General features: G+C 37.1%; 1 protein-coding gene across 1 annotated transcript in view; it reads left to right on the top strand.

The window, feature by feature from the left end:
• Positions 1 to 17672, top strand: part of htt (huntingtin) — a 1164033-nt gene that overhangs the window by 670404 nt on the left and 475957 nt on the right. Inside the window, exon 30 of the mRNA XM_090393484.1 lies at positions 3987 to 4222. Within this exon, the coding sequence (XP_090249610.1) occupies positions 3987 to 4222 (236 nt within the window). The remainder of the gene's footprint in view (positions 1 to 3986; positions 4223 to 17672) is intronic.

Raw genomic sequence — 17672 nt, 5'->3', positions numbered from 1 at the left:
TTTCTCAGAAATCATCATGACTGGTAAACTACCAAAGCTGTGGTGGGAAGCCAAAATAATTGCCGTGCTCAAACCAGGGAAAGATCCAAGTGATGTGAAAAACCTACAACCTATCTCCTTGCTTTGCACCACCTTTAAGCTCTTTGAAAGCATTCTCCTTAGAAGAATTTCACCACTCATTGAAAGAGCACTCCCGATTGAACAAGCTGGCTTCAGGCCAGGAAGAAGTTGCTGTGACCAGGTCCTGGCCCTGACAACTCAAATTGAAGCAAGCTTCCAGAAGAAACTTAAATCTGGAGCCCCTTTCATTGACCTAACATTTGCTTATGACACTGTCTGGATCAGGGGCCTCCTCCTAAAACTAGGAAATATTATAAAGTGTAAAAAAACTTTACAACTTTTTGAATCTATTCTCTCCAACAGAAAGATCCAGGTCCATATTGACGGAAAAAAGAGCAGGCACAGATTCCTTCACAACGGTCTTCGTGTTATCCCCTATACTTTTTAACATCTGTGTGTATGATCTACCTCATACCAGATTAAGCAAGTATATGTATGCCGATGACCTAGTAATCTTACATCAATCCACCTCCTTTACCAACCTAGAATCAACCTTGAATATAGACCTGAACACCCTGGAAGAGTACTTCAAACAGTGGTACTTGAAGCCAAATCCAACAAAAACAGTGTCCTCAGTATTTCACCTATATAATGTAGAGGCGAATTGACAACTCAATCTTCCTTTCTGTGGAAAAATGGTTGAACATGAACCTCACTCAAAATACCTTGGAGTGAGCCTGGACAGAAGCCTAACCTATAAAAGGCACATCATCAACCTCTCCAATAAAATTAAAACCAGAAATAATATCATTTCAAGGCTTGCTGGAACAACCTTGGGTTGTGGTGCAGAAGTCCTGAGGTCGTCTGCACTATCCCTCGCATTCTCTGCAGCAGAATATTGTGCCCCTGCCTGGGAAAGAAGTACACACACACTAACATTATAGACACCCAGTTAAACTCTACCATGCGCACAATTAGTGGGAAGCATCCCTCTCTCCTGGCTGCCTGTTCTATCTAACATTGCTCCACCACACATACGGAGAAGACAAGCCTCGATTAAGGAATTTTATAAAGCAATGAGCAACCCACTCCTGTCCCTACACCAGACTCTCATAAACCCACCTAGTCTTCGCCTCATATCTAGAAAGCCTCTTCGGTCCATGGACGAACTTTCTTCAGCTGCGCTGCCATCAATATCTGGCATATGGAGAGAATATTGGTCCAACAATCTCCAACAAACAACTTCCTGGTAGAAGATCCCTGTGCTCCGCAACCTGGTTTTGATCTTTCTAGAAAGATTTGGTCATCAATAAACAGGATCAGAAATAGTCAGGACAGATGTAGCTACATCTGGGGGCTGTCAGATCACCCTTATTGTGATTGTTCACCCGTGGCTCAAACGATTACTCATATTGTGTATGACTGCCCAAGGCGCTAATTTCATGGTGGTGGCCTACAAGACATCCACAAGGTGATGGTTGGGGCCTTGGATTGGCTTTCCAGCCCGGACCTTGACGTGTAGTTGGTATGGTGGTGGCGGTGGTTATGGAGGAAACAGAAGATCACGGTCCCGTCTCACCATGAAGATGTTATTCTCATAGTCACTCTCATAGTCCTCATCATAGTATCAGCAGAAAACTCCTCTTCATGTTAGAAGATGATGATAGAATGTGAAATGGGCCTCCTCTAATGGATCAAATTTTCTCGCACAGGACACAACTGCTCTCGAATTAAACCTCAAATACAGCTACATTAAATGTTATGAGAATGTGCAGCCTTGTCATACTTGTTGCAGCAGGACAATAATTGTCCTTGGCTTGATTATGACAAGTTACTTTTGCTTTATTTAAAAAAAAAAAAAGGAAAAAAAAGAGACTTAGAAAGCAGGTTGTGCCTTTTATGTAATGAACTTTTATATGTTAAGATTTTCATCATTTGTTTCTGGAAATTGTGATTATACTTTTCACTTACCAGTTTCATGTAGCCATAAGCATAAACAAATCATTCATTAAAATCATTCTGCCATAAACATTCTTTCTTTTACTTGCAGTGTATTGAATGAACTGTTTGGGATTCTCTTTTGCCTGTATTGCTAACTTCCTTTCATAATCTGCTTTTGCCTTTCTTACCACACTAGTTACCCTTCCTGCCTGTGCCTTGCACTGTTCATAAGCCTGCAGGTCACCTTTCTCCTTAAATTCCCTCCACAATTGTTTCTTTTTTTGCAGCTCTAGCTTAATGATGATATTCATCCATTTAACTTTCACTTGATTTAATCTCCTGACTCTAGGTATGCGGTCTGCTATTACCTCCCTCAAACCCTCCTTTATCACTTCCCATGCACTATCAACATCCAGCACTTGCATTTTCCATGCCATGGCACTGATGCAAGGAATTTCCTAAGCTTGACATACTTATCAGCCCTGTAATTCCACACATTTAGCCACCTCCCATTTCAAGACTATTACTTCAGAAGTATAATTTCAGCATTTCACATTTGAAATGCTAAATATTTAAAATTAAATAGAAATTGTAGGATATGTTATATATCGTGACCTCTTATGTATAGAGTTGTGTATAAATATAAAATCAGGAAACTAGGGTGAACTGTGAAAAGTCAGCTACTGGAACATGCTTCAACTCAACATCTAGAAGAAGAAGAAGAAGAAGAAACCCAACATCAGAAGCAATGAAGATAGGGATCAATATAAGGAGTATTAATGGAATACAAATAGAACTTGAAGAAGAATTAGAAAAGTACCACATGGTCTCACCTTTGTCTCAGTAATTGGCATTACTGAGACAAAGATGAGATCTTACTAAGTAATAAGTATAGGATATTATTTTCAGGCAATAATGATCAAGGAAAGGAAGAAGTAGCAATGGCAAGCAATACCAAATACAAAAACAAACCTTGATTGAAGGCAGTTTCAATTAGAGTTATGTGGCACACTTCAAAATGGGAAAAGGGGACAATGAAACTTATTTGTGCCTATGGTCCCACAGACATTTCTTCTAAGGAACAAGTGGAGGAATTTTTTGAGTTATTAGAACAAGCAGCTGACAAAGAAAATGGAAAAAGTGGTCCTCGTTGGAGATCTGCATAGCAGAGTTGGAAATGAATCCCATCAGGCATATAAGAACATTTGGGGAAAATTTGAAGAAAAGGGCAAAGCCAATAATAATGATAATTATTTATTTGAGTTCTTCTCAGGACACAGACTGGTCATTACAAATACCATGCTTCAACACAAAGATATTTACAATTTCACATGGAGAGACGATGAGAAATAAGAAAAGCCGCATTGACTATGTCATTATTGATAGTGATATCATCATTCCGGTTCAGGACACAAGAGTGTACAGAGGATTTGAAATTGGAAGTGACCATTACTTAGTACTAAGCAGGGTAAAAATGGATATCACATTGAAAAGAACAGTATGTAAGAAAGTTTTAAAGAGAATTAAATTAAAGAGAAGATGACTTCCCTTAATGCATAGCATTATACATGTCTGCAAGGAGATGTGCTTTGCATTATGGAAGATACTAAGACAAGTGATGAGAGCTTAGTCCACCTTTACCACGAGTTGCCTCAGTCCTGAAGATACTTCAGGCGCAAACTTTGTTAGCTTACACTTGGATAAAGGATTAAACTAAATTTATTATAGTCTAACCAAGTGGAAAAACTTCCACAAAAAAAATTAAAGTTGAGCAACTTTTACAGGTAAATTTTAGACTTGTAATTTTCCTGTAAATTGTAGGAAAATTATTCATAGGAGATCAATATTAACATAAACTTAATCATGTAGCGCTGTTATAGTAACCTGAACACCATTGGGGGATACATATTAGGAAATTGATAATGATGGTGATATAAAAAACTTTAATTTTTTAAATTTATATTTCATTAATTTTTTTTTTTCAGATTGTCTATCCAAATCTTCATCGTTGGATGTGTCTAGTGTTATCAGTTATTCGAGTCTTAATCAGTCAAGCTAAAGAAGAAGTAGTTTTGTCTCGATTAGGTGATTTGGGACTATGTGTTAATATTCCAAAAGTAGGCCATAATCATGATGTTACATTTTCATATGGTTTACCTACTATTGATTCAGCAAAGACATCAGAAGAAGGAGGACTAACTCCAGAAGAAATCTTTGCCAGGTTTGTTTCAAGTAGATATGAATGTTATTTCTGATATAAAATTTAAAACATTTCTAATTAGGTGACAATAATGTTTTAGTCTGTCTGTATTAAAACTTAATTGAGAGCTAACCAGTGTTTTTAGCATCAGTAAGTCAAAGAACAAAGAGTTCCAGCAAATCTTGTCCACTTTACATGGTACTGTGATTCTTCTTTCATATTCATAATCATTAGAAAGATCTGTATGTCCTGTTTTTTTGATAACAGATAACTGGTTTGCACATGATCACTGGAAATATCTGTGTAGTTGAATTCCATTGTTGACCTGTTGTCTACCTTCCCCACCAACTTCTTTTATGTAAGCCATTGTTTTCCATAAAAGAGATAAAAAATAATTAAATAGCATTATGACATTATTTATACCAGAGATGTCATACAGGGGGAGAGAGAGAGAGCTTCACTAGTGCATATCTGAAAGGAAGGGGGGGGGGGTATTTTCTTTCCCAAATTCCATTAGACATATTGGGAGATTGTAAATGCTTTATATCAGTTCCTTATCTTTGCTGTTGCGCAAAAATATCTGGATACCTATTTGAAGTAGTGGGTATGGCTATATACTGGCTAGTATGATTTGTTGAGTGATTAGTGATCCTCTCTCCAACTAACAGGCTGTCAATTTGAATGCCACTCTGGGCATTAACATTGATGTTGGGATTGTCTTTAGGTGGTAGACAAATTTCATTGCCAGTGTGAAACCACCTCCTTATTGAAAGTGGAGGAATTAAAAAGTTCCATGTTTGATTGCTAGAGCAGGATTTCTGGACCAGCTAAAAGTGAATAAAAATTTTTTTTTAAATTTTGTAAATTAACAAAAGCACAACGACGACAACAAAAATCCTTAGCCTGCAATATGGTCTACAGATTTTTTTTTTTTTTTTTTTGCAAGGATTTTATAACCATGGCTCATGCAGGTATAAAAGGAATCACATGGTCTTGCGGTCTTCATAGACAAACGTTAACAGTACTGAAGAGCTTAGTGACTTTCAACTATCATGTCATTATTATAAGATGCCACCTTTGCAACAACAACTCGGTTTGGGAAATTTCTATACTGCTGTAGCTGCTGTGATCAACTGTAGTGATGTTATTGGGAAGTGGAAACATCACAATCACAGAGTAGTGCTGAGTGCTGAACCACATGGCACAAAAAAATTTGCCTGTCCTCAGTTGAAACACTTACTGCCATTGTACTCTGGATCAGTGGAAACACTCACTGCCATTGTACTCTGGATCAGTGGAAACATATTCCGTGGAGTGATGAATCACACGGTATGAAAAAGTTTTGATGAATTATGTTTCACCATCTGGCAGTCTGACCAATGATTCTGACCAACAATGCCACCTCTAAAGTTTGATGGAGGAGGTACCATGGCCTGAAGCTGTTTTTCTTAGTTCATATTGAGCTCATTAGTTCCATTGATGTGGAATCATAACACTGCACCCTATAATGACATTCTGGACAAATCTGTGCTTCCAACTTAATATCAACAATTTGGTGAGGGCACTTTCCTCTGTCAACTTGACAATGCCCCTTCCACAAAGCATGGTCTATGTAGGAATGGTTTAATGAGATGACTGGCCTGCACAGAACCCTGATCTCCCCGTTAAACACCTGTTGAATGAATTGGAACACTGATTGTGAGCCATGCTAAATCGTCCAACATCACTGACTGACCTCATGGTCTTTATGTAGAATGAAAGGGATTCTGGATTATCACTGCAACATAGGGTGGACTAACTCCATATTAATGCCTTTCAGAGTTGAAATGGATAGGTGTCTGGATATTTTGATCAGACAGTTTATGTCCAATCCACTGAATTTTGTATTCTGAATTTCCATGTTGACTTTTTTCTGGTTTGTTCTTTTTCTTAAGTCTTCATTAGTAATTATTTGAGACCACCATCCTACATTGCTTTGTACCTTTTCTTGAATTCATTAGCAATATCTGCCTCCAAAGGCAATCCAGTCTAATCACACACCACTCTATGAGAAAAAAAATCTACCCCCCCCCCCATCTTGACTGCATTCAGTGATGGACAAGTAGTCCATTCATGAAGTTACTTCTTGTGCAGACTTTGTTTGCTTATACTTAGATAAAGGATGAAACCAAGAATATAATCTCTTGGAATCTTGAACATGTTTGGGTCAGGGCGATGGTAGCTCACTCGCCGTGAACCTAACCATCTGTCACTGCGAGCTAATTTACCTGCAATTTCATTCCTATGTGTCATCGGACTTTTCATAACAGTTTTTCAATTGTAACTAATCCTGCATTGAGGAGGTGGGGGGGGATAGGTGTTCTTTTCAGAATATATTAAAAACAATAATTAAAGAGAATGATATATTTGATTATTAGTTACTATACTTGATTTACTAAAAGATGTAAAGAATAGCAAATACAAGGAAGAGAAAGAATAAGCTTGAATAAAAATACTTTTAGTACTGTAAAATGGATTATGAATAATTTACATCTGTGATATTATAAGTGCAATTATGTTATACGTATCTTGGGTGGAGTGAAGAATATATGATCCTATTAACTCTACACTTTCATATTGGCATTTATGATGGGCATAATTAAAAAAAAAAAAACCTTATAAATAGATGGAAAGGGATTTGTTTGCAAAATATAAATCACTAAAAGCCACTATACTACAGATGAAAGAAAAACAAGTAGTTTTATTGCATCACTGAATAATGTATAGAGACTTTTGCAGTCTGTGTAATTGTCAACTGTGTAAATATATTTGTCAACAAAGAGTGCAATTAGAGACAACTGGAATAAAAATGGCACTACCTAATGAAACATGTCCCCCCCCCCCCCTCACAGAAACTATGCTGCATAGACTCAGCAAAATGTTGTTGTACTGCCAAACACAGGATCTAACTAAAAACAGTTGTCCTAACATTTGTCCAAATTTTCAATTACATGAAATAAGCATTTGTTCGATTATATTTGAATTGTTCAATGTCATTAAGAGAGATCACAAATGACAACTTCAGATCATTCTACTATAAGAGTTGCAACAAACATGCTGCATAAACTTTGTGTCAGTGAGGCCATCCAATGTAGGAGCGGCACACAAAAAAGCAGCAATAAAATTCTAACAAAAGGATTGCAACTAACACGGCATGTAAACTTTGTGTCAGATCGGCCCATCTGCATGATGGGGAAGTGGCATGTTCAAATGGTAAAGAGAAGTCCCATCAACAATAAATGTGCGAAGCACTTCCTGACTTGAATGTGTTAACTTATAGTATAACCAAGTGAAAAAAACTTTCAATATCCTCTGAGTTGCGTTGCAATCTTTGCTGTCTGCAACTTCACTTTCCTGTTTACTAAAACTCCCAAATCTCTAGCCCGATCAGTTTCTTCAAGCTTAATTCCACCAATATAATATGACATTGGATATTTCATCACACCAGAGTTTCTCTTCACACTTTACATTTTTTAACGCACACTTGACAACCATTTTCACATGCCCACATTTCCAACTTTTTCAAATCATTCTGCAAGGGCTGCTTGTCACTTGCATTTCTGATTAACCTGCCTATCTTTGCAATTTAAGCAAATAGCTGTATGTCCCCTGCCAAATCCTCCCTGTTCATTAATATAAAGATTGAATGACAATCAACCGAGGACCGATCCTGTGTTACACCACTGGTCACCTCAAATCTAGTCGACTCACATACCCCTCCTTCCCCATATACCACTTTTTGATATCTATAAGTCAACCATTATCTTATATATCATAATATTTTATAACCCAATCCCATATTTTCCAGTTTAAATAGAAGTCTTCTATGCTGTATCCTGTCAAAAGCCTTAGCAAAGTCCAAAAATATCATGGTATATCCATTCTCCCTTGTCTAACTCGATGGTAACATTATTATAATCATATAAGCAAACTGCTCAAACAACCATCCATTAGTAAACCCATGCTGTTTATTGCAAAGTATAAATTCTCTGTTAATCTATTTCTGTATGCAAGCCCTTATTAACTTTTCTAAAATCTTCACAACCACTTTAGAAATACTGATATTGACTGGTGAATATATCTTTCTCACAGAAACATGAAAAACTAAACAGCATAGATTTACTAATGGATGGTTGTTTGAGCAGCTTGCTCATATAATTACAATAATGCTGGAAGAAATATGGAAATATTTATTGTTAACAGTAATTTAATTTGCTACAAAGCAAGTAAAGTAGATACTCTGAATTATATAACCCTTAATTCTTGTAGAAAGGCTTATATGTTGCTAACACATGACTATTAAATTATTTGCAACATATACTGGAATATTAATTAAAATAAACTTTAATAAATACTTCCTATATTTCAGCAATGTCACATTGCCATCTTCATGGGAACATACAGCTATGAACGTGAACGCAGGCACTACAAAAAGCAAAAGAGGTAAAAGAGAGAAAACTGCTGTTGTTCCTAAAGTCCTAATGGTGCCCCCCTAGCAGGTTATATTGGGTTGTCTTGGCCATTGGGCTGATGTTCTCATGATGCAAGTCTCCCAAATTTGGGGCAGTCTCATGCGCTCAAATTTGTTGAGGTTTGGAACATTTTTTAGAGCTGAGGCTGATTCTATGAATAATCTTTCATCCTTAAACTTACTGTGATGTATTACTTTGGCTTTCTTCCAACATATTCTGTGGCGGGTATCCAGAGCATGGTCTGCGAGCCCAGAGTGGCTGTACTGGTGAAACCGGATGTAGTCTTTGTGTTCTGAAATTCTGATATTTGCTGTCCTGCCTGTTTGGCCAAAGTAGGACAGTTTACAACTGCAAGAGACCTGGTATATCCCCCCGGTAGGTCTAGGGGAAGTGGTTGGTCTTTGGTGGAGCGGATAAGGGATACCAATATATAACCCTCAGCTTATCCACAACATAAGTGTATGATCGAAAACGAGCCATTGACTCTTCCCCTCTAAAACCTTCTATCTGGTTAAGATATATAGATGATGTGTTCTCTATTTGGCCTCATGGCCCAGACACATTAGATTCCTTCCTCAGTCACCTCAATTGTCTACATCCAAGAATCCAGTTTACGATGGAAAAGGAAAATAACAATAGAAAGTTTTTGCAGGTGCAAACTTGACTTATATTAGTCTGTTTGCTTACTTGGGAAATGGAGTAAAAAACCAGGTTTAAAATAGCTTGGTATCTTTAACAAAGAAAATAACAATAGTTTACCCTTCCTAGACACCTTAGTAACACGCCTTTGTAATGGTAACCTTTCTTTCTCTGTATATAGAAAACCTACTCATACAGGCAGATACATTAATAAACTCTCCTACCACCACCCCTCCCAGCAATATGGCATTATTAAAACTCTGACCAATAGGGTCCACCATCTTTGTTCCAATAAAAGTGTCCTTTCAACCGAACTCCAACACATACACAACATCTTCCTTTCCAATGGCTATGACTACAGAATTAAAAAAATAATCGAGTCCTTCCCTGTCCATCTCTTTAGAAGGACTTAAGAAATGCCATCACCATTCCTTACATCCATGGTACTTCAGAAAAAATAGCCAGATCATTAAAAAAGTAGACAGATCATTTAAACCCCACCGTAAACTTGCTACTCTTATCCATGCCACTAAAGACCAGCTCCCTCCTCTTTCAGTGCCTGGTGTACATAGAGTACCTTGTTCCTGTAAACTTGCCTACTTCGGACAAACAGGCAGGTCAGTGTTCTTCTAACTGATGTAAGAATGAAATGATGAATGAAAGATGTAAGAACTGCAAACACGTTGAAAGTTTATTTTTCACTTGGTTAGATAATAATAAATTTAGTTTAATCCTTTATCCACGTGTGAGCAAACAAAGTTTGCACCTGAAAGTATCTTCAGGACTGGAGTAAGGTAGTACAACACCGGGCAACTCGTTGCAAAGGTGGACCAAGCTAAAAACACTCCTATCTCAGTATCTTCCATAATGCAAAACACATCTCCTTGCGGATATGTATAATGTTATGCATTAAGGGAAGGACCACTACCCAGACTAGTTTTGACCTTTATTGAGGTCTCTTAAGTGGGAGCCAGGCCCAGAAGTGGAGATACCAGGCAGAAGAAATAGTGAGGTCATCTTTTCCTATAGGAGTTGCCAAAAGGTGTGTCACCTTTTTATTAAATTACTCTGGATTTAGAGAAAGATGTTGAAAATTTATTTTTCACTTGGTTAGGCTATAATAAATTTAGTTTAATCCTTTATTCAAGTGTGAGCAAACAAAGTTTGCGCCTGAGTGTATCCTCAGAACTGGGGTAAGGCAGTACAACACCAGACAACTCGTTGCAAAGGTGGACCAAGCTAACAACACTCCTATCTCCAACACAATTATGGTCAATATGGCCTTGCAGACCATGTTTTGGATACGTCCCACAGGATCTCCTGGAAAAAACTACCATGCTCCAGCATAGTAAATTCAAAAAAGAAAGACTATTCTTTGAATCTGCATCTGCACTCAGGAATCACCCTAATTTAAACAAATGCGGTCGCATTAAACTTCCCAAAATTTGAGAAACTTTAATTATCAGAGATCCCTCTTTACATCCTAGGCCACCTGCAAATGCACATAGACGGCACACCACCTAGATAGGACTTTAGTTTCACTTTTTATTGTATTTGTGTGTGTGTTATTACAAAAAGTTTTTGTAATCTCTGAAGATGTCTCTGTGACGGAGATGAAATATTGGAAGTATTAAAATTAGTTTTAATCCTTTCTCAGTGCTGTTAATATTCCATTAAATCTCTAACATGTATTAGTATTATTATTATTAAGAGTGACCTCCAGGGAGTCAGTGACTCTTCGAGGGAGGCCACATACTACACATACTAGTTATCATACTTATTCTTGAATTCATTCACACTGCTTGCACACATATGCACAACATCCAATGGCAATCCATTCCAATGATGCATCACTCTATGAGAGAAAATCTAGATCTCACTCTCTTCTTAGCGGCATTCATTCTCAATAGCCAAGGATGCCCTCTTGTCCTTTTCCCACCCTCCATAAAATAAAAAAAATTCCATCAACTGAAATCCTGTATGATCCTTTCAGAAGTTTGTAAGTCTCAATCATATCATCCCTCTTTATTCTCTTTGCTGGTGTCTGCAGTCTACAAATTTTCAATCTGTCTTCATAATGTATTCCACAATCCTCATATCGTTTTAACGCTCTCCTTTGCACTCTCTCTCTCTCCATTGTATCAGAATCACGATGGAAACCAGGAGAGCACACTTCTGCACACTAGTCCAAGTGAGATATTATCAAGGCCTTGTAAAGAGGTGAAATGACTTCCTTATTTCTATGTCAAGTTCATTTGAGTATTGCAATTATCCTCTGAGTTGTATTTGCAGTCATTTTTGAAATTATGGACTTTACAACCGTGTTATAAAAAACTCTTTTAATTTCCCAATGTTTCGATCTTCATATTAAGATCATCATCTGGAGCATACACAAATATACAGGACAAGCTGAGTTACATTACATACAGTAAGCTAGAGAAACAACGATTAGATCACAGGTTATTCTTCTACTGGCATGACCTCTAGTGAAAAAAAAAAAAAAAATTATTTAGAAACTACATCAAGCTAAATTCTATTTATGATAACATGAATAAACATTCTTTCTTATAGTTGATTTTCTTTCAGTAACGATGGTGTCCTATTTTTAGCATTACAGTTGTTATTTTTGATTTAGGATCCTGGATTATCTATAGTCCTGTTTATAGTTACTCTTTGAGAGGAAGGTTCCGTGGGTCGAATATGTGCCTTCCATCTGTTTGGGATTTTTAGACCATCATTATTGTTCAGATTGGGGTGGTTGATAATAATCTCACAGGCTCTTCCTTAAATTTGCATTCATGCCATGTTTTGGTGTGATGTAGACAACTAGTGCTTTTCCAGTCAATTCTATGTAAGGTGTTCAGGGCATGGGTCAGAAAGGTCAGCTTCACCATAATTATTATATTTAATGTGTTATTTATGTTCTTTTTGTCTGATAGGAATTATGCGTCCTGTTTCCGCCATATATGGTATGTTACAGGTGCAATAAATACATGCCCAAAGAGCACCATGACATCTGCAGGGAATTTGTTCTGTTAAAGAAGGATTGTGTCATTGATTGGGACATTCGTAGAAAGGGCAGAGACTAATAAATACTAATAAAAAAAACTAATAATAAAAACTGACTAATAAATCATCTTTTTCTAATGTTTATGAAAGACATTACATTAGAAAAAGATGATTTATTAGTCAGTTTTGATGTCTCTGCCCTCTTTATGAATGTCCCAATCAATGACACAATCCTTCTTTTACAGAACAAATTCCCTCCAGATATCATGGCTCTCTTTGAGCATGTATTACGTTCTGGTTATTTTGTATGGCAAAACGCTTTCTACCTACAAAAAGAAGGCACAGCTATGGGCTCGCCATTATTCCTCCCTATTGCTAACTTTTATATGCCACATTTTGAGCAACATGCTTTAGATTCCTCTCCTTTAAAACCCAAAGTCTGGCTTAGATATGTTGCCGATGTTTTCGCGATCTGGTCCCAAGGCCGCTAGACACATTTCTTAGCCACCTAAACAAACAACACAAACGCATACAGTTCACAATTGAGATTGAAAAACAGAACACACTTCCATTTCTAGATATACTTGTCACACGTCTTCCCCTCTGGCAATCTTTCCTTCACTGTTTACCAGAAACCGACACATACTGACCAATACATACACATAAACTCATACCACCACAAAAATTTGGTGTCATTAATACTCTAAAAAACAGGGCTCTGAAGATCTACTCCAGTGAACATGCACTGAAAGACGAATTTCGAGTTATTAGCAATACTTTCAAAAAAATGGTTACAATAAAATTGACTACAATAAGACTATAACCATTCCTTACATTAAAGGGACATCAGATAAAATAGACAGAATACTACAAAACCTCAAAGCCATCTTTAAACCTCCTGTAAAATTAACCACCTAAACAAACTGGAGTATACCGTATTTATTGCACCTGTAACATACCATATATAGAGGAAACAGGATGCAGAAAAAGAACATAAACGACACATTAAATATAATAATTATGGTGAAGCTGGCCATTTCTGACCCATGCCCTGAACACCTTACATAGAATTGACTGGAAAAGCACTAGTTGTCTACATCACACCAAAACATGGTATGAACGCAAATTTAAGGAAGCCTGTGAGATTATTATCAATACTCCAATCTGAACAATAATGATGGTCTAAACATCCCAAACAGATGGAAGGCACATATTCGACCCATGGAACCTTCCTATCTAAGAGTAACTATAAACAGGACTATAGATAATCCAGGATCCTAAATCAAAAATAACAATTGTAATGCTAAAAATAGGACATGGAGTGCTTAAGGGTCCAAGCTGTATAACTGAGAGGAGACCTCCACATAGCCTTTAAGGAATGCGGAGAACCGACCAGGGCTTCTGACCTAATGTCCAATCCTCACCTTCTCGTGGTGCACCCTGTTGAGTATCTACTTTGATACTGAATGAACGAGGATGGGCTGGCAGTTTGGGATTTAGCCGACAAAATTGTAAACCAAATTAAAAAATGATGGTACAACATGACAAAATTTCATGCCGGCTGGGGCGTCGCCCGGTTAAACAAGGCCCCCGATGTTTTCGCCAGGGAACCAGGGCGAACAGCGAAAAGTCAGCTACTGGAACAAATCTGAAAACAAACCCCAACTCAATCACCAGAGTTAAAGATCGGTACTATCAACGTAAGAAGCCTGAATGGCAAAGAAATGGAGCTAGCTGAGGAATTAGATAAGTACCAGATTGACATAATAGGGGTGACGGAAACAAAAAAGACCAAAACTGGTGAGATCTTTCTGAGCAATAAATACAAAATGTTATATTCAGGCAATGACAATCAAGGAAAAGAAGGAGTAGCCATAGTATTCAACACAAAATACGAGGCTAATCTTCTTGAATGGCAGTCAGTCTCAAGTAGAGTAATGTGGGCAAATATGAGAATGGGAAACTGGACAATGAGACTTATTTGTGCCTATGGTCCCACAGAAGGTTCTACTAAGGTAGAAGTGGAGGAATTTTTTGAGGCTTTAGAGAAAGCAACTGACACAAAGAAAAAGGAAAAGTTGGTCCTTGTTGGGATCTAAATAGCAGAGTAGGAAATAATTGTGAGATATACAAAAATATTTTGGGAAAATTGGAGAAAAGAGCAAAGCTAATAATAATGGCAAATATCTTTTGGATTTCTGCTCAGGACATGGACTGGTTATTACTAGGAATAAGAAAAGTCTCATTGACTATGTTTTTGTTGATAGTGATGTTTTCTCCCTGGTGCAGGACACCAGAGTGTACAGAGGATTTGAAATTGGAAGTGATCACTATTTAGTCTTGAGCAGGATAAAATTGAATTTCATATTGAAAAGAAAAACATGTAAGAAAGTTTTAAAGCGAATAAAAGTTGAGCAGCTCTCAGATGTGAACTGTAGACTAAAATACACAAAGATTATTGAAGAAAAACTGAAAGAGTTTGAGAACAGGAATCAAACCTTGGAGATTCATTAGCAAACTCTGAAGAAAACATTGATTGATTCTGCCAGAGAGGCATGTGGTGAGGTTGTGTGCAAGGATAAAAAAATCAGAACTTCCTGGTGGACACAGGAAATTAAAGAGCCAGTGAAAGAAAAGAAGAAAGCATATCAAAAGTTCCTGGCAAATAAGTCAGCTTTTGCTCTTAGAGAATACAGAGACAAATGTAAGAAAGCGAAACACTGTGTAAAACTAGCTAAACAAAAGTCATGGGAGGACATAAATATAGAAAATAAATATCAAGAAGGTGGCAAAATATTCTGGAGATTGTTGAAGAAGCTTAGGAATGGAGGAAAGAGTGCTGCAAAAGGAGTTAGAGATTATAAAGGTGACATGAAAACAGGGGAAAAAGATATCCTTGAAGTATGGAGTAATTACTTTGAAAAACTGCTAAATGAAACAAGCAGTGATGACAGCACAGTGGTAAAAAACACTGACCAGGCATGCAGTCAGGAATACATATCCATACTTGAAGTAGAAAAAGCCATCAAAGGCTTGAAATGTGGAAAGGCAGCAGGAGTAGATGATATTCGACCAGAAATGCTGAAGCATGGTGGTATAAGAGTCTTACAGTGGCTGCACTGCGTAGTTCAGAAAGCCTGGACAGAGGGACGAATTCCTGATTATTGGAGTAGAGCTCTCATAGTACCCATATATAAAAAGGGAAATATAACTGAATGTGAGAATTACAGAGGTATTTCCCTACTGAGTGTTCCTGGCAAGATGTATGCAAGTATACTTGAGAAACGGTTGAGAAGAATTGTGGAAGAAAAGCTTGGTGAAGAACAAGTTGGATTCAGGCCAAATAGAGGCTGTCAGGATCAGATCTTCACTTTACGACAAATAGTCGAGAAAGCATGGGAATATAACAAAGATCTGTATTTAAGTTTTGTCGATTTGGAAAAGGCATATGACAAGGTGCCAAGAGAGAAGCTATTCAATACGCTGCAGTTATATGGTGTCAATGGGGCATTATATCAAGCAATACTTAGTCTTTATTTGAGTTGTAAGTCAGCAGTTAGAATTGAAGAAAGTACAGGAAGATGGTTTAATGTTAAATCTGGTGTGAGACAAGGATGTACATTATCCCCTCTGTTATTCGTTATCTATATGGATCACATTATGAAGGATAGTGGTATTAAACCTGATATCAAAATTGGAGATGTTAATGTCAGCTCTTTGCTTTATGCGATGATGTTATACTTCTAAATAAATCCGCTACAAGTCTCCAAGATTCTCTGACTAAATTGAATAGCTGTTTTAATAGATATGGTATGAAGGTCAGCAATAAAAAGACAAAGACAATGAAAATAGGCAGAATCATTGAAAATGTCAACTGTGTTGTGAATGAAGAACCTGTGGAACAAGTAAAACATTTCAGCTACTTAGGCACGATTTTTACTGAAGATGGTAAATTAAATATAGAAATAGACAACAGAATCAGCAAAGCTGGTATGGTGGGAAGTCAATTGAATAAATTCATATGGAATAAGAAAGAAATTAGTCAGAACACTAAATTAGCTGTATACAAGACAGTGTTCAAACCAGTTTTAACTTATGGATCTGAGAGCTGGGTCAGAAGTAAAACACTTGACCAAAGACTAGAGACCGCAGATATGAGAGTCCTGAGAAAGATTAGAGGCGTGAATAGATGGCATCAATGGCAATATCATATTATAAATGAGGATATTAGGAAAGAACTTGACATTGTCAGCATCCAGGAATTTGTTAGCAGAGCTAATCTCAGGTGGTATGGTCACTTAAATAGAATGGGAGAAGAAAGATTAGCAAAACAAGTGTTCTCTGCCAGGTTGGCAGGAAAACGACCCAGAGGAAGACCAAGATATAGGTGGATTGATACGGTACAAAGTGCCTTAGACGATAGAAATATAAGATCTGATAATGTTGGAGTCTTGACAAGTAACAGACTGATTTGGAGGAAAATTGTAGATAGGAAGTTAGTAATGATGTAATTTTTTCATGTAGTACTGTCATATCCTGTACATCCCTTGAGGGTACATGGCAGGAATTTGATGATGATGATGATGATGAAAATAGGACATCATCGTTACTGAAAGAAAATCGTCTATAAGAAAGAATGTTTATTCATGTTATCATAAATAGAATTTAGCTTGATGTAGTTTATAAATAATTAATTTTTTTTTTTTTTTCACTAGAGGTCATGCCAGTAGAAGAATAAACTGTGATCTAATCATTGTTTCTCTAGCTTACTGTATGTAATGTAACTCAGCTTGTCCTGTATATTTGTATATGCTCCAGATAATGATCTTAATATGAAGATCGAAACATCGGGAAATTAAAAGAGTTTTTTTATAACACAGTTGTAAAGTGCATAATTTCTAAAATGAATGCTGATCACCGTGCAACACTAAAAGAAAGGATTGTATTTGCAGTCTTTGCTATATAAACTTCAACTTTCTATCTACTAAAACTCCAAGATTCCTAGTCTCATCAGTTTCTTCTAGCATAATCCCATCAATATAGTATGATATTGGATATCTCATCACACCAAAGTGCATAACTTTACATTACATTTAGGATTGAAGTGATAGCCATGTTCACATGTCCACAATTCCAGCCTATTCAAACCATTCTGCAGGTACTGCATAATCCGACGCATTCCTGATTGCCCTACCTATCTTTACATCATCAGCATATAGGTCTATGTCGCCTGTCAGATTCTTCCCAATCTCATTAATGTACAGATTGAATAACAGTGGACCAACGATGGTTCACCACTAGTTACCTCAAAT

The sequence above is a fragment of the Typopeltis vanoorti genome, chromosome 5 (assembly GCF_054136105.1).
Source record: "Typopeltis vanoorti isolate ZY-2024b chromosome 5, IOZ_Tvanoo_1.0, whole genome shotgun sequence".
Classification (NCBI taxonomy): Eukaryota; Metazoa; Arthropoda; class Arachnida; order Uropygi; family Thelyphonidae; genus Typopeltis; species Typopeltis vanoorti.
The sequence above is the reverse complement of the archived record's forward strand: the minus strand, read 5'-3'. Positions and strand labels throughout refer to the sequence as shown.